The 25,050-nt window shown below is 39.1% G+C and overlaps 1 protein-coding gene across 7 annotated transcripts in view; it reads right to left on the reverse strand.

The window, feature by feature from the left end:
• Positions 1–4,366: 4,366 nt before the first annotated feature.
• Positions 4,367–25,050, reverse strand: part of ncam1a (neural cell adhesion molecule 1a) — a 274,256-nt gene continuing 253,572 nt past the window's right edge. For 5 of the 7 annotated variants that reach the window (XM_086309417.1, XM_086309413.1, XM_086309416.1 and 2 more), the window contains 4 exons: positions 20,999–21,206; positions 18,031–18,147; positions 16,611–17,066; positions 4,367–8,876 (listed from right to left, as the gene is read on the reverse strand). In XM_086309417.1, the coding sequence (XP_086165543.1) occupies positions 8,756–8,876; positions 16,611–17,066; positions 18,031–18,147; positions 20,999–21,206 (902 nt within the window). In that variant the 3' untranslated portion in view covers positions 4,367–8,755. The remainder of the gene's footprint in view (positions 8,877–16,610; positions 17,067–18,030; positions 18,148–20,998; positions 21,207–25,050) is intronic. The other 2 variants (XM_086309419.1, XM_086309418.1) reach the window with 1 other exon arrangement.

The raw sequence follows: 25,050 nt of genomic DNA on the forward strand, positions 1-25,050 counted from the left end.
TTTAGCATGTTATTTTCCCAGTGTCAGAGTATCAGTCACGCTTTATTCCCCAGTGCAAAAAAACTGATAAAAACTGATTATTTGTGCACAATGTATCCATGTCTGCATATCAAACATCTTTTGTGCCAGCTGTCTGTCTGCTGAATGCTACTAAAAAACAAAATAAAGAAATAAAGTTTACAAGATCTTACTGTAAAGAATGGCTTTTTTCCCTTCCAGCATGCGTGCATACTGGAAGCGACTTACGGCAGTACAAATAGCATTAAATGATGAAATCTGTTGTCCATCTACTGTATATTCTGCTACTTTACTCAGCTCCTAGAATATTGTATTTTGATTTGGTTTGGCCAAATTCAAAGACTGAAATAAATAAAAATATAAAGATTAGCTCACATCTAAACAAATAAAAAAATACTTTTTCCTGCTTTTAAACATTTTACGATTACTCAAGAATGAAATAAAAACTGAATTTTGGAGAACTTTTCTTTTTCTTTCCCCCCCCCCAATTGTTGATTCCTATTTGTTACTATTTAACTCAAAAGATTAATTAAACAGATGCCTATTGCCCTGTACTGCCTTCTCAGAAACACATCTAAACCAAAAGTACTCGATGTCCATCCAAAAATTATAGCACAATAAAAACAGGTTCTTCTTGGTTAAAGATTGGCTTAAAAATGTAGATGACTCTTCACAAGGAAAGTTTGGGAGAAGGGAGGGGGAATTGTATGAGAAGAAAAGTTCTTGGCATGGTGGCCACAGTGTGTGAGTTTGTGTGCGTGTGTGTCTATGTGCGTGTGTCTGTGTGTGCTATGATGTAACACTGATGTGATTTAGAGGTTGGGAAGCAGAGATGAAGCAGAGTGTTCTGGATAGGAATTCATGGCTGGCTGACCCTGTGCTGAGGCAAAAGAAAAAGGAACAAGACAGGAACAGCCTGGAAATGAGAAGACCAAAACGTGGCTCTGCATGACAAAAAACAAATACGTCTCAAAAATCTGAAAGGAAAGCTATGAGAAAAGAGAGAGAGAATCTGCTGTGCAAACATCTGCTTCTGTATATTTCAAGAACAAACCGAGGCTCAGTGTCTGGTACATTCAGACTGCATTCTAATCTGCTCAACAAAGCTGACTATGATGAGAAGCGTGGCCTTCTGTTTCATCAAATCATTCCATCTCCAGTGAATACATTTGATTGTTTACAACAATTTACAGGCTTTTAATTTGGAAAATTATTCTATCGTTTGGCACAAAATATTACCGGCATTCTGTTTGGGAACATTATATTGATGCTTATGCCGAGGGTGGGCTCCAAGGCAGTTCAAAGACCCAGATCGTGCTCAAATCGCTACAGCAGACAGGCACTGTCAGAAGCAATCAGGGAAACATTTGAACACTTTCAGACGCTTCTCACATATATGCGCATATCTGAATGTGAAATTTCTTGTTTCTTGTGGTTAATTTCTGTTTGCACTTTAGAATAAATCGAAATTAGTCACACGCAGAAAAATGCCAGGAAATCTCACAAAGAGAGAAGAAGCTGATTGCTCTGACTCTGTGTGGCAAGTGAGTTCACTGTGAAATTGTGCCTTAAATCACAGAGACACCAGGTATCCTAACAATAAACTCTTCTAAAAAGAACCAGAAGGAAAAAGTTCCTAAGGTTTGTAAGAAAATTACCCCAAAACTGGGTTGTTGATGACCACTATTCAATTTCTCAAGCTTATACGGTAAGATGTTTATGTGCTCAGTCTTTAGTGTTAACTCATTTGCTGTCCCCATCTCAGTTCAACACAGGCCCGAGTATCTTGATGCACGCTCAATCATCCAGGTAGACCTTTTACAATGTGTGGTCATCTCCACAGTTGTATATTTTCTCACTTGTGCCATTCGGACAGCAATTAATGCTTAAAACATGCTGCAAATGGAAACTTTGACAATGACAAAAGGTAGACAAAAATCTACATAAATGACTCAACCACTTTACTAATTAACTCATTACCACACGTTGACTAATGTCCTCTCTAAACAAGAGATAGGTGTGGTGTGTACCAATCAGCGTAACACATGGCTTCACTATTATAAGGCTGTGTGTGCGCGACGGCAGAATTAAATGTGTGTTCAGACAGGTAGTAGCCACGAGGTTAGGCTATGTGCTTGTAGTTATCTGTGTATGGGATCAATCCCAGGCCAACGAAAACCACACTGGACCATTGTTATAGAAAGGGGGGAGGGACAGAGCCCTTGAAAAGCACCCTAATCTGGTGAGTGCAAAGTTGAGCAGATGAGTGGAATGATCTCTACAGAAAAGGAGAAATGGGATGATATGGAGCTTTGAAGAGTCATATTACTTATGTAGCTGATACTTGGTTCTGATAAACCGCATGAAAATGGGACCTGCATACTGCTGTGAATCACAGCTCCACAACTTTGTTTAAATGCTCTTTTTTACTAGGGTGTAACTAGCGCTTCCACAGAGCACAAATAATCTAGTACAAGTAAACTTGTACTAGACTTGTGTGTGTGTGTGTGTGTGTGTGTGTGTGTGTGTGTGTGTGTGTGTGTGTGTGTGTGTGTGTGTGTGTGTGTGTGTGTGTATGTATGTATACACACACACACACACACACACACATATATTAGGGTAGTTAAACATACCTCAAGTGTAAAATACAAAAACAGCTCAACTTCACATCTTTTACCAGTCTAACATAAACCTCATTAGTGTTAGTGAACTGATTTTATTTACAGCGATTTGTATTCCTTCTACAGTGCTTCAACATTTCTGATTTAAAGACAATCTAATCATGTATTGATTGCTTTTGCTCAACATTTCTTGAGTTAGCCTGCCACCTTTTGGAAAACATAGGATCATTTAATATCCATAAGAACTACTGAGGAAAGTCTGATTATTTAGACGGCAAGGGTCTAATTAGTCCCACAAGCATTCATTAAAATGTGTCTGCTGTTAATTTAGTACTAAAATGGAACAGAGTTTAACATTAGATGTTCTATTGTTGTCAGAAATCGACAATATCTAGTTATTTAGTTTATAAAGACATTAAAAGATAATAGAGTAATATTATGTTAATTACAGAAAATAATGTAGTGTCACTAATCTTGTAACAACTAAATCATCCTGTGATTTAGTTGTTTAGCGTCAGGTCCATTTTCAAGCTTGGGAGCATACTGCTCTCTAATGGTCATTATAGAGAACTGCATAGGGTCTGATGCAGTGTATAAATGTATGTCAATGGGTATTTCTTCTTGTAACAAGAAGTTTATCAGCATGAGTGTTTCATACGTCAAAGAGGAGAAGAAAAAGAAAAAAAATACTAATGTTTCTGTTTCATCCATGTAAAAACTCCCAGCTAATATAAGGTGTTAAGTAAAAATGCTGTTTTTATGTTCATAAATGAGTGGATATTTCTTTTTAGGTAAAAAATAAAACAAACCCAAAAAACAAACATTAGTAATGTAAGCAATTTAAAGAGGTGGCAAACTGAATTTTAAGGTCATACTCTGTAAATGTATTTTATTTACTCAACATTTATGTTCTGTTAATCCAGTATTTAACATGTTACTGCGACAAGTCTAGTATATAAACATACAGTATTTAAAAATATTAATACTTTAACACAAATATTCACTTTATATGTTATATATTAAATATAATTAATAATTAATATAATTATTTACAACAACAAAAAGCTTATTTTTCTTTTTTTTTAAGTCTAGGTAAGTGTTTTGAAATCAGTTGCAGTAGTAGTGAATTTCTTGACCATGAACATGGCATCTGGCTACAATAATGGTTTGCATTTTTGCCTTACAAGTCAAATATCCCCAGTCTGATGCTTGGAGAAGACGCAGATCCCTCTGTGGCTGCGTCAAGAAAGGGCATCGTAAAAAAACATTCCCAGCGTAAACACGCGGAACCATCTGCTGTGGCGATCCCTTATATGTCTAGTTATTTTTTCCTACTATGAAAATACTTTAATACAATTCTCAGAATGTTTAATAAGAATAAAATTCAAGGTACTGTCGCTGAATAGCCACATTTTCCTTCTTTAAAAGATCAAAAGAAATTTTGCTCGATAAATTATTGCCTTAAAATACAGGCCACTGCTTTGAAGGTATTTACCTTCAAATAATGAATGTGATAACTAATCTTAACTGTAGCTTTCAGTCTTCTTTGACAAACATTTGACTAACAGATATCACCGGTGAACTTTTCTAGGTTACTTACATAAAGAACAATTTTTTCATTGCAAGTTTTCTGAAATGCATGTTTAAATATGCAAACGAGGTAGTAAGCATCCCATCATGTGTGTCTGCACAATTCTTGGTATGAAAGAAAAAACCTTAACAAGATGCATTTTTCCTTTAATTTTATTGAACACAAAATTTCCGGCAGAATGCAAGGTCAGAATGTTCTTTTTGCCTCAGTTAGTATTCAGTATTTACAATTGCGACAGTGGGCAGACAGACAGAAGAGTGGCAGCCTACAGATTTTTTTACCTGCAGCATAGAGCTGATGTTTACACACACACACACACAAAGCATAAGAAAAAAAAGAATGGGGAGCTCTGGAGCAAAGAGAGTGACCAGTGTTGGCAGTGGAAGCTGAAGGCTCCTGTCTGACTGAATAGGAAGAAGTTTGGGGTTAGACATTTGTGTGCAGGGGATTTATTCTATTCTCTGTGAGATAGAGAACCTTGAAAGGATGCTTTTCATCTTTTTGAAAACCTGAAAAACTCCTCGAGTAGAACTAGATGTCTTTATTCTTACTGAATCAAGTGGTGGAGTCAAAGGAAAAATCCAAGGCTGCTTCTGTGTCGTTCTTGAATTTTTGAGGCTTTGAACAAAGGCCTCTGGCTCACCCGATGTGACTTCACAAATGAATTTTAGGAGGTGTGACTGGAGTGGAAAAAGTTTTCATGTACAATACTTTCACAGGGGAAACAGTGAGGTTTGGTCATGAGACCGCACCCTTTAAAAAAAAATTACAATTCAGAGCTGTGCAAGGAAATCACGTTTCTTTTGAAGCAAAATTGCGCAAACAGGACAAAGTTACACAACACAGGGTCAATACAATTCATTAAGCCATAAATAGTTTTTACATAGCAAAAGTGATTACGTGGTAGTATCCTTCTAATATATGTTGCATGCTTGCTTTAGACAAATGTGTTTCAAATATTATAGAGAATGTGAGACCTGAGCGTCAATGTGCCTTGTACTCCAATGTCAGTGTTTTCGAAACATCTTTGTAATATGGTTTGCCCCCCAGTTCAGTTTATTACAGTTTTGACTTGTATTAGTTATGACAAGAGGTTAACTATAAAGATCTACACCACGTGTGTATTTAGGCATTTAAAATTTCCATTTATTATGACAGAAGTGATGACCAAACATAAATACTGTATACAAGACCAAATTATAATAAACCAGAATTCTCCTTCAGCAAGGACACTGCAAGCACTCATAATAACACAATGATACAGCCATTTAAGACTTATATGAGACAACAAAGCTCGGCTTAATTAACAAATCAAATGCAGTAAATGAAAAAGCAAATCAGCAGGGAAATGGAGATGTGAAATGTTTAATGCAGACACTGAAAGAAACTGATCGCATGCCAACATTTTCATATTTAAAGGCACTGTGTCTTTCCAGTTTGCTGCTGTCAGACTTCTGTACATCGGTGTTGCTAATTCTGTCGCATACTATCAGCTACATGTTTCACAAGCTATTTCAACTCTATGACAAAGGACTCAATGGCTTCACACATTCAGTGTACTAGCTTGCAGCCTAAAGTAGGAGGAACACTGTACAAAAAAAGGTCACACATAGTCTCATTACCTTTCAAATCCATAGCAGTGTGGAAAAAATGTTTTCGGTGAACTTCTAAACATATGACGAGATCTTTCATTTCCAAGGATACGTTTAATTCCTGCTTAAAAGAGGCCAAGTTCGTTAAGATTTGCTGAAAAGGTTAGAGTGTACATTCATTTCAAGTCACTAATCCAGGTTTTTAATCACATTTTTCTTTAGAAATCCTTATGGTCTGTGACAGATTGGATATTTTTATTGGTTCAAAAAAAATCTGTGAATTTAGGGGTTTTCAGACCCACTGCTGCAGATGTATAAAATCAAGCATCTTGGCCACACAGTCTGGTTTTAGAAACATTTGTGAAAAAATGGGTCGTTCTAAAGCGCTCACTCAATTTGAACGTGGTATTGTAATAGGATGCCACCGTTGCAACAAGTCAGTTTGCGAAATTTCTTCCCTTTCCCCCAATGAGCTGTAAGTGGTATTACAAAGTGGAAAGGTTTAGCAACCACAGCCACTCAGCCATGACTTGGCAGACCCTATGAAGTTATAGAGCAGAGTGGCTGAGTGCTGAGACGCATAGAGTGTAAATGCTGCCAATGCTCTGCTGACTCAATAACTGCAGAATTTAAAACCTCCTCTGGCATTAACGCAAAATCTGTGCACCGGGAGCTTTATGGTATGGGTTTCTATGCACAAGCAGCTTATGTCTTTGTACTGTACATGCTCACAAATTTCTGTAATGATCAGAGAATGGTTGATATTAGGTTTCCTAATAGAAAGAAGCAGTTACAATTATAGACTGGTTACACAAAAAGCTCAAGATGATCACTTAACCAACTCATCTACAAACTTTCGGACATTTTTAATAAAGTTTCCAGCAACTAGACTTTGTTGGTAAATGCAGTGGTAACACAAGCTCACACTGAGTGCAGCTGTGGTGCAAGTGTAAAAACAACAGCTGAGACGATTAGACGGTTAAATCACTGACAGGTAAGCGAATCTAAACAAGCTGAGCTTTTGAATCTCCCGGTGAGTGATGGAGGTTAGCCCAGTCAAGACAAATCTGTGTCAAATATTCAACAACCCTAAGCTAAAGTTCAAACAAACAAACTGAACTGAACACATCTGGCCTCTGATTCACATTTAAGCCCAAAGCTGTCATGTAAACAGCTGGTCAAGAATGCTTAAAGGAGACCTCTAGAAGGAGACTTTGAGGTGACAGCATGTGAGAGAAAAGGAGGTAAAGGTAAATTTCCTCCATTAATCTAAAAACGTTAATGGGTTTGTGTTGTTATATACTGCTTCCAAGGTAAACTCACAAGGACTAAAACTAATGGTTTGCTGTAGTCAAACAGTGAGACCAAAAATTATACACAGGAAGTTGCATTATTTTCAATGTAAGGTAGAGAGCAGACAGTGTCAAATATTAGTTGCAGATCTATCTATATAGCTTAATTTACCGAAGTACTACCCAGAAGAAATAGTGGCCATAAGTCAGATTTCCATTATTTACATCCTGTAGCATCCCATTTCATTGGTCCCATTTATTTAATATATAATCAATGATCAATCCGTCTATTACATTTGGTCACATGTTAACTTGCTTGAGCTGGTGAAGAGCGAAAACAGTATTAATAAATGACTAGTGGGTTTTAGGATACTGATGATATCGAGTATGTAACAGAAGTTTTCACCAAATTCAGACAAAAATAAGGTAGCAATTCTTCTTTGAAACAAGACTTCATCCAGCCTTGAAAGCTGGACTTTAAGAGATGTAATCACTGCAAAGAAACACATTTGTACTCTTCGGTATTCTTCACTGTCACCACTTAATTTAAACCCAACTTGTCTCCTGAAACTTAAGTTTATATACACTTAATAAGCAACATAATAATAGGTTGCACAAATACATTCAGTCAAAATGTATGCATGATCACCTTCTCTGTGTTTTACCCCAAACGTGTTGATGCGTGTAATTCAAATAATGCACTGTTTATAGACTTGCCCTTAACTCGGAGCAAATCTATAAAATAATTTGTAAGCATGCATTAGCTACGTGTCTTGTAAAAAACCATTAGATTGCTGTATATAAATGTCATTTTTAGGACAACAGGGTTGAAACCAATTAATAGTAGTACTTATAGCATGATACATTTTTCACTGGTGTTTTCTTTCATTTATCATGGCTTAGGATACATCTGGACCAGAAACACACAGAGACAACAAAAAAAAAGTCTGAATATGAACCAAATGACAGCAACACATACAGAAATACAGTAAACTTGCAAAATCAGGCATGCTAATGTTCTAATCTCTAGCACTGGAAATAACACATAAAAAAAGCTAAATAGGCAGTTTATCTGCATATTATTCAAACACAAAAAATATCGACAGAAGAAAAAAAAGACCCATTTTTTCATAATGCATTACCATGATGATGACCATACTGCATAAAGAATAGTAGCATCGGTAATGTACATGACTTACATGTGTGTACATCATGAAGGCAGTAATCAGTGAAGTAAAGCTACAGTCCAACCATGTTTATCTACAGGAAAATGTCGATTCTTCTCCGCTGATCAATTTAATATTAAGTCAAAGAAAGAAGGTGAATTACAAGAGATCAATTTTTTTCTGTGACAAATAAACAGGTAAACTTATGTAAAGGAACTAAGGCAAGTGCATGAGGTCTTTACATATTCCTGGTCAGAAGACACTGCAGAAAGAGAAAGAGACCAATGGTTTTCTTTTTTTCTAATTTTTTTTTTCAGTTGCTTCTTGTTGGTTTTTCTAATGCAACGGGGTGGTGTGTGAAATTGCTTTGAGGTTTCAGTGACTGTGACCAACCCCTTTTAACCTTAAAACCCAACAACCCGAACCCTCCCAACCCTACGTGCCCTCTTCTTCTTGCTGCTCACGGCCAAGAAGATTACGCTTTACTTTCGTTGCCATTCATCTGAGGAGCCTCGTTGGGAACGGTCTTCACTTCGGCTGTGGCATTCTTCACCTCCGCCTCGCCTTTAGTGCTATCATCCTTCACAGTCTTACCACTACAGGCACAAATGTAAGAATGAGAGAGACACAGAAAGACAAAAAGAGAGGAGATTCTGTTAGCAGCAAATCACTAAGTCTCTCTTTCACAGCTAAACGGTCTGTTCTGAGCTGCCTTTTGTATCATTTTTCAAAGAAAGAAGGGAGGGGGAAATTGGGGGAAAACATGCAAGATGCTTTGAGGGAATTTGTTTTCCCTCCTGGAACTGAATGCATTTCACACATAATGGGATCAAGCTCACTATCCTAGCCAGACATCAAATAAGAGTACATGGATGTCACAGCTACTTTCAAGGAACAATGAATGCTGATGTGGAATGAGACAGGGCTGGTACAGTAGCCACAATGGATGAGGGAATGAAAGACTGAGGCATAACCTACAACACAAACTACAATTCACAAGAGGATTACATGCCATCTGGACTGAGCTGAGATACAATGGAAAGAGACTTTTGGGCCATACATCATTTAAGTTGAAAACTTTCTGGTGTTCTGGCTTGGATTTTTCTTTTTTAAGGGCATTGCTTTTATGTCTTCTGTACCGTGCTCCTACTGTGCCTTAGAAAAATAAGGCAGGGACAGTGCAATATATAAGATCTGTAAATATATCTAAACCTGACCGCCTTCTTAGATGTCATCTTATAAATTTTTGGTGTCAACTCCTTTAAATATGGTGTAATTATTCATATAAACTGTAAAGCTCCACTAGCATCCCCCAGTGGCTGAACTGCTTATTACATTACACAATTAAGTTTTTGCTGAGCAGTCACTCAGAATGTACAAAAAGGTAAACATAGCCTGTATCCTCTTGGGCTAATAAATGCTGTCAGCAGGATGTGAGATTATGAAGAAAAAAAATGTTTGCAGACTTGACACTTTTCTCCCCCCAGTGTTCCAAGAAGGAGAACTTTTTTAATGTAATAATATAAATGCACATTACAGGAATTTACATTTTATTTGTGTCCTGGGGGGATGACCAAAAGCTTCAGGGAAATGTTCAGTTTAAATTCATGTTACTGTTAGTTTTCAAGAGTTATGGGGATGGGAAACTGTGAATGGTGCAGATGAGGCTGTTGGATGCTTTGAGTTCTTTTGGCTCAGGTTCAACAGTCTTAAACTGCACAGGGAATCTTTCTTTTAGCTATTTTTGCAATTCAATTTTTTAACTGAATTGCAACAGTTTATAAAATTTTTCGGTCTGTTAGAAAAAAGTCAGCTGGACGTTGCTTTAAACCCTCTCTGGAGCTCTCTTCACTGAGTCAGTGTCCGATTGAAGTTCGGTCCTGTTTTCTGTCTCTCTTTATCCCTGGGCATCTTTTTATGATTCATTCAGTTGTTCCATTTTTGTTACCAATGAAAATATACCGACAACTCCTGGAGAACAAAAAGCATCTTTTCTTGTTTGTGTTTGTGGAATCAAGACTTATTTTCCCCCAAAGAGATTTATTATGTTGTAGAAGCCAGAACTGCATTGTGAAATCAATTTATAAAGTATTTTCCCCTTCCCGAGTTTTCATTTTCTTGCACAGTTCTCGCACTTACATGCTCATCAAAAACCTAAAACCAAAACATAATATTAGACAAAGACAACCCGAGTAAGTCCAGGATATAGTATTTTAATGATGCTTTCATGTATTACCTTGTTTTATGTGAAAAATGTAATTTTGGCCCTTTGTTAAATCCTGAATTAACTTTGATTAAATACATTTTTTGGAAAGCTGAGTTCAATTTCACTAGCTACACCCAGGAAAGATTACTGCCAGACCTGTTGGATCCAGCGTGTCTGTGTGACTGTGGCTTAAAAAATAAGGTCAGCTAAAAAAAAATAATCTCAAAAGGCAACACCTCATGCCACAATCTAAAGAAAAACAGCTGAGAAACAAAGTCATTGACATCTATCGGTTTGGAAAGGGTTAAAAAGCAATTTCTAAGGTTTTGGGACTCCAGAGAACCACAGTGAGAGCCATTGTCCACAATGGAGACAACATAACAGAATCCCAGGACTGGCTGGACAACCAAAATAGGGTCACAAAAGAACCCAGAATAACATCTTGAAGAGTTAAGTTCAGTCTTCACGATTAAACAAATAAAAAAATAAACTGGTGTTACGAACTTGCATGTCCATGTGTTTGTTTGTGCAGGTGTTGTGTCTTTTTATGTTAATTTAGCTGTGCCAGGGCCCTGCTCCGATTGGTGCGTGAATACACTGCCTCGACGTGACTGGTTCCAGCTGGAGGACCCGCCCATTAAAAGGAGGCTGGAGTACTACAGCGGAAGAGGTCCTCGCGTTTCTCCTCATGACCCAGCAGTATTCCTGTGGCAGCCGCTGGCTGCAGTGCGCTTAGAAGTTGTGGAAGTGGAGTGGGTAGGGGTGAGCTGCTGTTTCTTTTGATCACCCGTTTTCTCCTGTTTTGAGTTAGTTAAGGAGGTCAGACTCTGTCTTTATTTTTGACTTTGTTTTGGTAAGGTCAGGGGTGCGGGATTTGTGTAGATTTGTTTTGTTTATTGTTTTGGCCTTGGCTCACCCTGAAGTGTTGACACTCCCGTTTTGGTTCCTTTATTTCACATTGTAAATAAACCACATTGTAACTAACGGATTTGTTTCTTGTGGCTGCTTGGGTCTTGGGGGGGAAGCGAGTGCCTCACTCATGTTATTGCCTGGCCCTAGACGGGTCGTAACACTGGGCAAAAATGGCATCCATGGGAAAGTTCCAAGGTGAAAACCACTGCTGACCAAAAAGAACAAAAGAAGGAAAAACCCGCCAAACATCTTGATGATCCCTAAGGAATCAAAAGAACATCAGAGCAACAATCAAACATGGTGGTGGTAGTGTGACGATCTGGAGCTGCTTTGTTGCTTCAGGACCTGGACCACTTGCTGTAATTGATGCAACCATGAATTCTGCTCCCTACCATTAAATCCTGAAGGAGAATGTCTGGCCATCAAATGAGTTCGGGTTATTCAGCAGGACAATGATCCTAGACACACCAGCAAGCCTATAAAAAACTGCACTTTGTGTTTACTTGGGTTATCTTTGTCCATCCATTCACTAGCGCTTATCCTTTTCAGGGTACGCGCGGAGGGCGCTGGAGCCTATCCCAGCTGTCATAGTGCGAGAGGTAGGGTACACCCTGAATGGGTCGCCAGTCTGTCGCAGGGCTAACACATAGACAGAGACAACCAGTCGCACTCACATTCACCCCCCCCCCCCCCACACCTATGGGCAATTTAGTGTTTCCAAGTAGGGATGGGTACCGGTGTCCATAAACATGACATAAACGGTAGTAACCAGACCGAAAAGCAGCGCACATTTCGGTGCTTTATTTCGGTGCTTTTTTTTCCTGAGCTGTGATACACTTTAGATTCTAGCCAATCATTTTACGTTTCCGAGGATAGTAGGCGGGGCCAGGTACGTACGTTCTGTTAGAGCAGAGCTACAGATTAAAAATGCCCAAGGCGAAGCGGTCAAAAGTCTGGCTGTACTTCACAGCAAAATATGCAAACTCAGCAGCAACAAGTGCTTTAAGCTGATACTGTGATACTGTCAAAGGAGGTAACACCTCAAATCCGATGAAACACCTGGCGACGCATAGCGTTTTTTTTAAAAGCCCAGAAATGCGCCGTATTTGATAGCTTGCTGCGAGACCTCACACCTAGCACATCTACTGCGGGTGGGTTGCCTGTTATGCAACATCCCCCAAAAACACGAAGAGGAGAGTCCTGGCCCCTAGCCCTGCCAGTGTAGCAGAAATGATGACGGATGATGGTGGCAGCAGCAGCCGTTCTTCTCTGCGTGAGTAGCTTAATGTTGTTCGTGTAATTTACGTTGAGTAGGCTAACCACGTTATTACATTAATGCATGTAAGGTGAACTAGCAAACATCATCATAGCTACATGCCGCTGTCTTCTTGTTTGATGGCAGATACTCCCTTCACCCTGGCTAAAAAGGCTAAAATGACCAAAGAAAAAGTGGAAAACAGTTAAACATGAGAGGTTTAGGACAAAGTTTGTGTGTTTTCCATTGTTTAAGCACTGCTTCCAGCCAAGAGTGATACCATATATGCCCCATAGCTGCAGAAAAGGCTAACATTGTTATATTTTTACAAAAAACAGCTGAACATGAGAGGTTTTTGGACCAATTTTGTGTTCTCCATTCTTTAAGCACCGGTTCGAGCACCGTTTGAGCACCGGCACCGTTTCAAAAGTACCGATTTGGCACCGGTATCGGATAAAACCTAAACGATACCCATCCCTATTTCCAAGTAACCTAACCCCACTGACTGCATGTCTTTGGACTGTGGGAGGAAGCTGGAGAACCCACGCAAACACGGGGAGAACATGCAAACTCTGGCTTATCTTTGTCAAATATCGAAATGTATTTGATTTTAAATATGTGACAAATATGCAAAAAAAGAAGAAATCAGGAAGGGGGAAATACTTTTTCACTGCACTATACAGGTTTGCGTTGTGCAATTAACTATATAAAAGGTTTAAACAACGATGTATTTTCTGCCATCTATTTCCACATTTTCACTATACTAATATTCCACACAGAGCTGCAGTCCATTGTTTGACATTAGCACTGTACTGTTGCTCATTCAAAATTCTGCCTATCCTATTAGAATGACCAATTAACCTAACAAGTGTGTCTTTAGACTCTGGGAGGAAGCCGGAGTATCCAGAGAGAACCCACGTGGGGACGGGGACAACAGGCTTGACATGCCAGCTGCGGTAATTGAACCCAGGACCTTCCTAGTAACAGGCGACAATGCTAACCACTTAAACCCTCTCTTCTATAATCAACTTGCTTCAACTTTTGACCTTTATGCAGTAGAATTCACATCTGTGAGTCATTTATGCACTTACTCCAGTTTCAAGTTACTCTCAACTTCACTGAGAACCAAATTACTGATCATTGTGAGTCTAACTGTATTTCAAGCACGTGCAAGCTTCTAAAGAGCTATGCAGGGTATTAGTCACTTTTTAAAATCATTCTTACATCATCAGAAACTACTCACAAGTGCACAATTGTATTGGCTGTTGAGTCAAGGTCACATTAGACACATCATTAGATCAATGTTAAAGATACATTTAAAATCTAGGAATAATAATGAGTGTAAAACATCTATTAATAATGAATTCTTAAAGGTACATATTCTATAGTCTGCTCTTATTTCGTCTCTTCTGTTAAAATAAGTCCAGAGGAGGGCTCTACCGCTCAGATATCCAATAAACCCACAAGAAGTCTGACAAGACATTTTAGTGTTGGGATGCTGAAGAAGGATCACCACATAGATCAGTGGGAGAGCTGTGCTTCAGTCCTGTCAGAGTTATGAAGAAAAATCCCCCTGATGACAAGTTTGGTTTTATCAAGGTGATGTTGAGCTGACAAGAGCCCTGCTTCCAACTACCTCTCAACTCCCCATACTTCATCACTGACATCTTCCTCTGGCCATCCAAGTGAGTAAAGTATGAGATGAAGAAGGCAGAGAAAGAGGAGTGGCTGTCAGCAAGCCTCTGTAATTTATCTTCTGCAGCTTCCTCGCCATACTCAGACTGTCAGAAAAATCAGGAGAATCTGCAAACTCGTAGGGCCAAAACTCCAAATAATAACCTGTCATACCGCCACTGAAACGACAGCTTCTACAAGAATTGAGACAGAAAACAGAAGTGTCTGGGAGAAATTTGAGGGACTGACAGTTTTCTTTTGGCCTTCACCATCTATTATCTTATCACAATGAAGAGGACAGAGCACAGTAAAGCTGCTGCTTGGTGAATTTTTTAATTTACTTCAGCGATTTCAACTGAAAATTCTTCTGCCGAGTTCACTACAGGAAGATTTCTTATGGCGCAGCAGGACTTGAACCCCAGCTATGGCAAACTAAGCACCATTAAGTGTATCACTTACAGTCTATTAATTGCACCTAGCTTAGGTTGTAGTCTCTGGCATTCACCTACTGCTGCTTGTTTTAAGAGGTCAATTAAAAACTACTTACAAAGACTGACATGTGATATATGATTTTAACACCGTAGGGATGAATTTAAAGCTTTTGATCATATTTTTCTGTTGCTTATGATAAAACAAGCACTCAGGGCTAGATTTAGAGTCCCGATATTTGCACAAAACTAAGGAAACAATTAAATCCTGTTTTAAACTGAGTCTAGCACTCGTAAGTTGGTACTTGTAAGTCTTTTTCACTCAAACTTGCATTTTGCTGTTTCACAAATGGCTTTAGAGCAAAGAAAACCTTTTAATTTAAAAATATAAACTTTTTAAAGCAATTTTAAATACTGTGATTTTACAGATTTTGCAATATGTTTACATCATCAGCTAATTTAATTTAAGTTGTAATCTTCTGTACATCAAAAAGAATTAGATGTAAGTTCCAGCCTTGATCTTGTTTGATTCCATTTCACCCATGTTGAGTGCACTGCTTCTCAGCTTTTACGAAGAAGCCAAAAACCAGAACACTAAGGAGTGGGAAACTCATGTGCATGCAGCTTAAAGCAGGAAAGACGTGTGCCTACAATGTTCAAGTAAATTTAACCATCTAACCCATTTACCATCGTCCAGCTATGAATATTTCAAATACCTGCAGTCGGCACCAATAAAAATAAAAGCCCGGTTTAATGAACTGATTAAAATGACTGAATATATTTTTTGTATATTAGGACAGTGGGTGTTGCTAGATGCCCCAGAAGGTGAACAAAATGCATCATTCTCCTACAATCTGCCCATGATGATGAGGAATATGAGATGGCTTAGATGTATGGTAGGAGAAAATCTGTCTCTACTACGTGAATAAACAAACAGGTGGAGGAAGGTGGTGGATCTTGATTGATGACAGGCATGCTGGTAGCATGCTACACTGGTAGCATCCCAGTAGATCATTATCCTTGCTACCATTAAAGGAAAATTCCACTCTTGCATACTCCTAAAATTCATAATATTCTTGAATAATGTGCAATATAGTGTTAAAAACAATGGGTACATGTTTTAAAAAAGACTTAGGTTTACTACTCATGCAATGTTTGAAAATGTTTACAGCCAAAGCAGTTTTCTTTCTTTAAATTGGATAATTATTTTAACAGTTTTTGTCTTGAAATCTAGGTGTGCTGCAACTGTTGCTGCTGGAAATGTTTTTAACCTCAGCTGATACCAGACAACAGCCCAGAATATTTTTAGGGAATAAAAAGACCCATCAAAACCTCCAGTAGGGGAGAACTACTTAAAAGCACTGAGTCATTTAGATTTACCTTTTTTTTAAAAAAATAAATAAATGTGGGATCTTTCACAATATAATAAAGAAAAAAAAAGAAGTTTTTAATCTCAGAAACATGATGGTTTGAGGCTTTGAGAATAATGTTTTTAAGATAAACACAAGTACAGTCATTTCCACTATGACTGCTATTTGGCTCCGTGCTTTGGCCTCTAACAGTTTATATTTATGACTGTGAATTGTCATTAAATAAATAGCAATGGAAAGACTTTAGGAAAATATCGAGACCAGGAAATAAATTTAAACTAATTAACAAGTTTTAAGGAATCAAATCTTGATCTAAAGCTGCCTGCTATTTTCTGCCACATGCCTGATGAGTGCAAAACTGCTTGGGGAAGTCTGATAATACATAAGTGGAATTTTTCCTTTGAAATGGAAGACTTATGAGCTAAAGGGATGCTATCAGGCTCAAAGAGATACTTGGAAAAATACAGATATGGAGGTGCTCATACTCATTTTGGGCTGGTGTGGTCGAGTCTGTGCACGGGGCATTAGGAACATCCTTGGTCGGGCCGTCTACTTGTGAGTCCTTATTCTGGGTGCTGTCAGGGGCTTTGACTGAGTCCCGCGGACTCTGTGGCCCATCAGCATTAGCAGAGGGTGGGCTGACTAGCTCTGATACAAGGGGTGTTGGGTCGGAAGATGCGGCAACTTTAGGGGTGTCGCTCAGGTCAACCAGAGGTCCAACATCAGGTTGGGGGTTAGATTTATGCGAATTGGCTGTAGGGCTGTTTTTAGGGTGAGACTTGGCATGGGCCACTTGGGTTGGGCTGGAGGTGTTGGTTGTTAGTGTGGTTCTCTCACTAGCAGGACTGCTTTGTGCCGTGCTAAAGCTCTCAGTAACTGAGTTAGCAGCTGTGGAGGACAGCAGATTTACCACCATCGGCGTGGTGTCTGCAGCAGCAGGCCTGTTTTGTGGGGAGAAGTGGGAAAAACAAGGTAGGAGAGGGAAAGATAGGGAGTTGGCACAGGGGAGGAAGCAGAGGGCAGAAAAGTGAGGGAATCAAGGACAACAAGGAAAATAAAAGAGGTAAAAGGAGAGTGCACGTCGGGGGATAAACAAAGCAGATTAGGTTTCTATTGTGCTGCAGTAAAATAAAAAAGAGACTACACAATCAAAATGTTAGCAACAAAATATTTGTAAGGGGAAAACATAAAACAATCCAACAATAAACTATAAAGGGAATGGAGGGAGTTTCAGGATTAAGATGCTCTGATGTCTTTCACAAGCAGTTTTCCCAGCAGAAGGCGGTGTTTGTTCTTGCTTTGAATGTGTCTGAATGATTTATGCACCTTGGCAAACTCACTCAGAAGGAGATTCGACAGCGCTCGGCTTTGAAATGAGACGACTGAAGTTTCAACGACAATGTACTGTGATAATTGTTAAGTTGGTTGTTGCGCTTGTTGCTTCTTGTTGCAAAAATAACATTTGAATGGTTTGAAATTGTGCCAAAAAAAGGAAGTCAAGCAAATGTATTACTTTCAATATAAAATGGCAAAATCTGGAAAGTCTTAGTTAAGAGATGACCCAAAAATGCAGCGCCCTACAGCCTGCATCATGGTTCTGTGGCCGTGCATATAGACCAGCACTTGCAGAATAATTTCTATTGAGTGTTCACCGTAGGCAGTTAAGTGTGATGCGTCATACATGGTCATACATACTGTATAGACAGCGGGACATTTTAGCCTTGCATAAAAATGCTTACAGTGTAAATTACCAGCACTGCTCTGTGGTATGTATAACAGTCCTTACAAGAGAACTGGGTCAATATTTGAATGAAAGCTGGGCCGGACCAACATTATATTTGTAAAATGTTTCTGCTCAGAGCAAACCAATGATTTGCTTAATCTCTCTGTACTCTTGACACTCACTCAGGTTCTGTCAATGGCGTGGTCTCGTTGGGCTCAGTGGCACCTCCTCCTTCTTGGTTTGGAGTGTTTTCTTCCTCTGTTCTCACTTCAACAATAGGCTCCTTACACTCATCTTTGCTGTTATCCAAAGGAAATATTGTTACCAGGGTAATGAATTAAGTGCACTTAACTAGGTGTGTTATTTTTCAACCCTACAAAGAGAAAAATCTGGCAGTAACAATGTCAAATGAACAGGTTAATTTTAGTCAACTAAAACATACAAAACCCCGTCAAACGCACTCACCCTATCATCCTCTTTGATCATCTTCCACCTGCACTGACCTGTAAGCTCTGATTGGTGGTTTTCCCTGAGGCCTTGTGTTATCATCACACTGCTCTCTGATTGTGCTGAGCTGTGTGCATTGCTGGGACTGACCTGTTTAAACGCAGGGTGCTAAATAACGCAGTTGGTGCTGAATAATTGAGGGAATTTCCCTAAGGATAAAATATAAAGATTTGCCTGCTTTCACTTTAGCTCAGCACCTTGGGAATTTGCTCTTTTGTCTCAAACTCGTGGGCAAAGACTTAAAAACATGTTTTTAGTGTGTACTTACATACATCTACCCAGGAATCAATGGAGTCTAATAAGCCCTCATACAGGGAGTGCAGAATTATTAGGCAAATGAGTATTTTGTCCACATCATCCTCTTCATGCATGTTGTCTTACTCCAAGCTGTACAGGCTCGAAAGCCTACTACCAATTAAGCATATTAGGTGATGTGCATCTCTGTAATGAGAAGGGGTGTGGTCTAATGACATCAACACCCTATATCAGGTGTGCATAATTATTAGGCAATGTCCTTTCCTTTGGCAAAATGGGTCAAAAGAAGGACTTGACAGGCTCAGAAAAGTCAAAAATAGTGAGATATCTTGCAGAGGGATGCAGCGGTCTCAAAATTGCAAAGCTTCTGAAGCGTGATCATCGAACAATCAAGCGTTTCATTCAAAATAGTCAACAGGGTCGCAAGAAGCGTGTGGAAAAACCAAGGCACAAAATAACTGCCCATGAACGTCAAGCGTGCAGCTGCCAAGATGCCACTTGCCACCAGTTTGGCCATATTTCAGAGCTGCAACATCACTGGAGTGCCCAAAAGCACAAGGTGTGCAATACTCAGAGACATGGCCAAGGTAAGAAAGGCTGAAAGACGACCACCACTGAACAAGACACACAAGCTGAAACGTCAAGACTGGGCCAAGAAATATCTCAAGACTGGTTTTTCTAAGGTTTTATGGACTGATGAAATGAGAGTGAGTCTTGATGGGCCAGATGGATGGGCCCGTGGCCGGATTGGTAAAGGGCAGAGAGATCCAGTCCGACTCAGACGCCAGCAAGGTGGAGGTGGAGTACTGGTTTGGGCTGGTATCATCAAAAATGAGCTTGTGGGGCCTTTTCGGGTTGAGGATGGAGTCAAGCTCAACTCCCAGTCCTACTGCCAGTTTCTGGAAGACACCTTCTTCAAGCAGTGGTACAGGAAGAAGTCTGCATCCTTCAAGAAAAACATGATTTTCATGCAGGACAATGCTCCATCACACACGTCCAAGTACTCCACAGCGTGGCTGGCAAGAAAGGGTATAAAAGAAGAAAAACTAATGACATGGCCTCCTTGTTCACCTGATCTGAACCCCATTGAGAACCTGTGGTCCATCATCAAATGTGAGATTTACAAGGAGGGAAAACAGTACACCTCTCTGAACAGTGTCTGGGAGGCTGTGGTTGCTGCTGCACGCAATGTTGATGGTGAACAGATCAAAACACTGACAGAATCCATGGATGGCAGGCTTTTGAGTGTCCTTGCAAAGAAAGGTGGCTATATTGGTCGCTGATTTGTTTTGTTTTTGAATGTCAGAAATGTATATTTGTGAATGTGGAGATGTTATATTGGTTTCACTTCCAGAAACATTCAGCTTTGATATTAATGAGTTTTTTGGGTTCATTGAGAACATGGTTGTTGTTCAATAATAAAATTATTCCTCAAAAATACAACTTGCCTAATAATTCTGCACTCCCTGTACTAACAGCTCTTTTAATAACCTGGTCGCAAAATAAAACTATTATTTCAGATTTGTATAAGTTAAAAAAAGAAATTTGGCTGACTTAAACAAGTAGTTTCAGTCTGCTTAGTTAGATTAAACCAATGTCTTTTCATCGTAGTACATCAGATACTGTTGTTCTGTCAGATACTGCTGGCCTCACAGAAATACACATTAGTGGTGCTTTAGGATGGGTGTTCAGTGCACTGGTTAACAATCCAGCTGTTAAAGAGTGATAAAATCTACAAGTTTCTCAGCTCTGAGACATGTCCTGCTTTGTTTTGCCTTGTTATCACTCCATTACTGGTTTCTTTTGTAACTGACATTTTATTGTGCTTTCACCCGCTGATTCCATTTCAGTTTAATACTTGCTGGGTAAGGTTTAGGACCCAAAACTACTAAAACATAGAGTTATTCTGCTCCTTAATAAAATGAATCCTTCACCCTGAAAAAACAATAGTCGAGGTTTTTTTTTTTAAACAGGCATCCACGTGTGATTGGAACAGAGACTTTTCTTATCTTTGCTGTAACCAGGTGGACTTGGCACTGAAGCCAGTGGTTACCTTGTGAAGAGAAAATGCCAGCAATGCCGACCAAAGTAAAGTGAGCTGAATAAGCACATCTTTACTGGCTTTATTCTAAAGTTATATAAATAATAAGCATTGATTTGTATTTATGGTTCAAAAGATAACTTTAAGCCCTTTAAGTATTTATTCTGTTTTTTAGCTCTGCCTTCTTCTCAGTCAGCTCCTGAGAAATATGTTGATATTTGCTGCAAGTCCAACAGCTACACTCTAACTTAGGTTCTCTGATGATGGGTATTTTTGAAAATGTGCTAATTCTCTGTAGGCACACCACAAATAATCTGTGTTCCAGTCAAAAGATGACGCTTGCTTACGTGAATGCCGCCTTGCCCTCCTCGATGTCCTTGCTCTTTGCGCCTGGGCCAGCTTTCCCACAGAAGTTAACAGCAATGCACATGAGGAGCCCGCACTTGTTGAGGAAATAGCAGGTGACATCCACGCCCACCAGCAGCAGGAAAAAGACAACAATAAGGATGCCTACGATGGCCCCGGTGCCCATGCCTGAGCCACCACCCATGGCGTCTGAAGGGACAAAGACAGGTAGAGGGGATATACAAGCAAAACAGGCAGAAGAGGAGAAGAGGGTTCAAATATAGAGAAGAGGGGATGGGAAGGAAGTTAGAAAGAGAGAGGGAGAGAGAGATGATGAGGAATGCAATCAGGCTTTTAATACAGTGCTTCAGGTTTCAGTCAAAACCTCAGATGTGTGTCGCTCTTTTCAGAGGAAAGCTGAAATGGTGCAAGAGGGACCAACATAATTTCTAACAACTTTATATCTGTTCTTGACATCCCCGGTGGCCGAAACACTATGTTCAATTTCATACAGAATCACAGAAATTGCAAAGACAAAAACAAATCAAAACAAATGCAAACAAACAAAACTATCGGTAGCCTTTCAAGGGCTTCTAGGCATATTCTTGTTCTTGTCACTAGGCGTTTCATAATAGGCTTGTAACACATTTATAGACATTTGTGGACTGACTATTAATATTTGTGCCTGAGGTGTCAATATGGCACCATTAAATATAAATATAAATGCAATACACTACATTACATACATATTTTACAATAAGAAAAAATGCCTCGAAAACTGCATGAGGAGCAAATAAATTGCAATGACAGTCTACTAGGATATATTACAACACAGGAAAACAATGTTGTAGCAGAATATTCTATGTGTACTCATAGTTTTAGCAATTCACATTTTTTTTAAACACCCGCCCAATCATTTTACCAGTTTCAATCAAACTTTCTTTGGAAATGTGAAGGTTATGAAGGGTTACCTGAGCAGCATGTGTGAGCAGCCAACACATTTCTAATTCAGCTCTGAAGGCAGAGTACAAATACAAGTCATTTTCTCCTACAGATTATTTGAATAAACAAACGCACATGCAGATTATAGAGAGAATGGTATAAAGATGGATTTTGGAGGTCAAGGCCAGCTTAGACAGCTACATTTACTACCTTTTTTATCATTGTGTGCAACCTGCTGCAAAAAGCACGGAGCATGCATTGTCTTAGTGACCTCAGTCTGTGAATTAGCGCATCACACCTTTTATTAATGCTTAATTAATAATTAACAAATTGATTGACATTTTATGTAAATTGCAATTGTTTCAGAGATTCAACTTAGAGCCACAGAATTCATGCCAGTGCAACTTCACTGCACACTATGACTTACTGGATTTCAACGTTCTTCTGGAAGAAACAATAGATCTGATTGATAACAGCAACAGAATAATGGAGAAACTGTATAATTGTTAAGAAAAGAATAAACTGTAATGCTTTGGATAAATAAAAGAATAAAGAATAAAAGGGATTCACTACTCCACTGAAAAAATGTGGATAAGTTAAACTAACAGAAAAAAACAGAAAAGACAAAATAATAATTTAAAAAAAACCACATATTTCCTTGACTGAGGTAATCACAGTAAGCAGGATTCGTGGTAACCAGGTATAACAAGATTTCTTGTAATAGTCAGTGGACACTTAAAGACATAAAGACAGGCCTCCCTCAACTCGCATTTGGCTTCTTACTGAGACTGTGAGAAACAAAAAGCAATCTCTGCTTGTTCATCCAATGAACTTAATGTTGTTCAACGGAAACACAACATTCAGGTGTATCCGAACTCAGACCTATTTCTACTTTATCATCAGAAAGGTGTGGTATTTATCATTTTTGCAGCCCACTTCTAGTCTTATGGGTCAGTCACACATTGGAGTGAGCTGTAAGGGAGCTTGGTGTTGCAAAACACTTGTAGTTGCCTGGTGATTCTGAGACAGGTCACCTGGCAACGTGTCTCCAAGCAATCTTGGTCTGGCCTGGAGTGGCTGCAGTCACTCTCAGACAGACAAGGAAAAATTTGCAAATAACCGCAGTCTAATTTATAAATGCAGACAGATTACAAACATGTTGTACTTAATCTGAGTCAGTTTGCTCCAGTGAATGAACCTCGTCTCCCATGTGTCTGTTAGCAGTAGGAGACTCGACTCAGCTGGTTGTATTCTGGTTCTATTCCTAAAGCAAGGCTGCGAGCACCTACACAGCTACATCACTATTTGTTCAGACGTTTCTGAACTTGTGTTTCAAATCTCTATCGTCTTAGCTTGACTTTGAATCTAAGTAGTTCGTTTGAAATTATGTTAAATTAAATTTCTGTTCACGCAGATCATTTTTGCTGACTTGTTAAAAATATAATTACTGTGTTATGACAGCTTGCATGTAATTGCCAACTTGACCCCACTGACAAACCTGATAACAGACTCACTCCATCTTATTGCCATTTTAAAGTTGTCACGATGCACTAAAGCTACTGTGAAGATGACAGCTGACTGTGAGCGGTCGCAGACCCCGTCCTCCGTCCTTGAAGCAATGATTTCAAAGGCAACAAAATCACAAATTCCTTGCACACAGTCTCCAGCCACGGTTTTCCCCAGGGTGACTGTAGCCTTACTGACCACTACAAGTAACATTCACCCATTCACACCGAAGTTTAGTGAAAGCCTCACAACCATACCTGAGGCAAATTTCAAATGAACAACCTCTGGACTGGAGAACCTGGAAAAAAATCTGATAACATCAGAACATCCTGTATTGGCTCCATGTATTAACACAATGTTTCCCAATCAAGGCTTACATTTAATATGAAGATGATTTAAAATCAAAGCTGAAAAGATGTTTGTTTGTGTTCAGCGTGTAAAGTCAGAATTATAGTTCCAACCCTGTTATGTTTGTTATTATGGTGTCTACCGTGCCAGTAGGCAATCAAATTGGAAGACCTTCAGTTAAATTAAAGCCTCTCTTACATGTATCAATTTGGCTCTGCTTCAGGCAGTAAAGACTGCTGTAATGGCTCGCCAGGGTCTGATAAGGATCAAGGGCTCATCAAAGTGTCTGAGGAGAATGTGAGCACTGTGCAATTTGAGGACCATCTTTATGTTAACTGTTTATACCCTCAGCCTTGGATATGGGAAAAAGGGAAAGGATCAGCCAGTGACAAATATGTTCTGCAGTCGTGATTCACTGGAACTACGGAACGAACCCCTATTTATAATGGCCTCTGCACAGCCTGCAGCGTATTCTAAAAGCTTAAAGTATAAATAAATGACAGCAGCGTTACCACTGTAAGGAAGCACTGTGAGCTGCGCTTTCAGTTTTCTGCCCATTTTGTGGTTTCACACATTCCCTACTCTTTAGATAAAAGGCCAAATATAGATAATGTACTGCCACATCAGTATACACTAGTTACTCCAGCAAAACAGACTTTGATCTGAAGTAACCACAACGAACGTGACGATTTAGTGTCACTTCCATTAAATCCATGTGCACTGGCGTCTAAAACTGTCATTTTGTACAGCTGAGTAATCACATGGGTGGGGGATATATATATATATATATATATATATATATATATATATAATAAAAAGCCAATGTCTTTTTCAAATGGAGCAAAGCAGTAACTGCCACACTGAAGTATCATACTTAAATGTGTGTGACAGGTAAAGAGCGAGCAGAACTGTTAACACGCTCTTTACAAAAATTCACTGGATCTTAAACCACATATAAGTCATTTGGGGTAACCAATTTACTCGTATGCAACCCTGCAACGAATAACTGCCATGCTAATCTTTGACTGTTAACATACAGCTTTACTTTATGAGATGTCATAGTATGACATCACACTTTCTGCCAGTGATTTAAATTGCCTACAGAGTGATGAATGCTCATAACGAAGATGAAACCTCATTGGGCCAGTTTATGCCACTAATATGTCAAATGTAAGTATTTTATAAAAGCACCGTGTAAATGTGCCATTAAAAGGAGACTGAAACACATAAATTAGACCAAATGAAAGCTCCAATTCTC

Source organism: Aulonocara sp. 'chitande type north' Nkhata Bay, linkage group LG10, assembly GCF_057382095.1.
Source record: "Aulonocara sp. 'chitande type north' Nkhata Bay isolate Kocher_YH1m ecotype deep benthic linkage group LG10, A_spYH_male_GT1.1, whole genome shotgun sequence".
Classification (NCBI taxonomy): domain Eukaryota; kingdom Metazoa; phylum Chordata; class Actinopteri; order Cichliformes; family Cichlidae; genus Aulonocara; species Aulonocara sp. 'chitande type north' Nkhata Bay.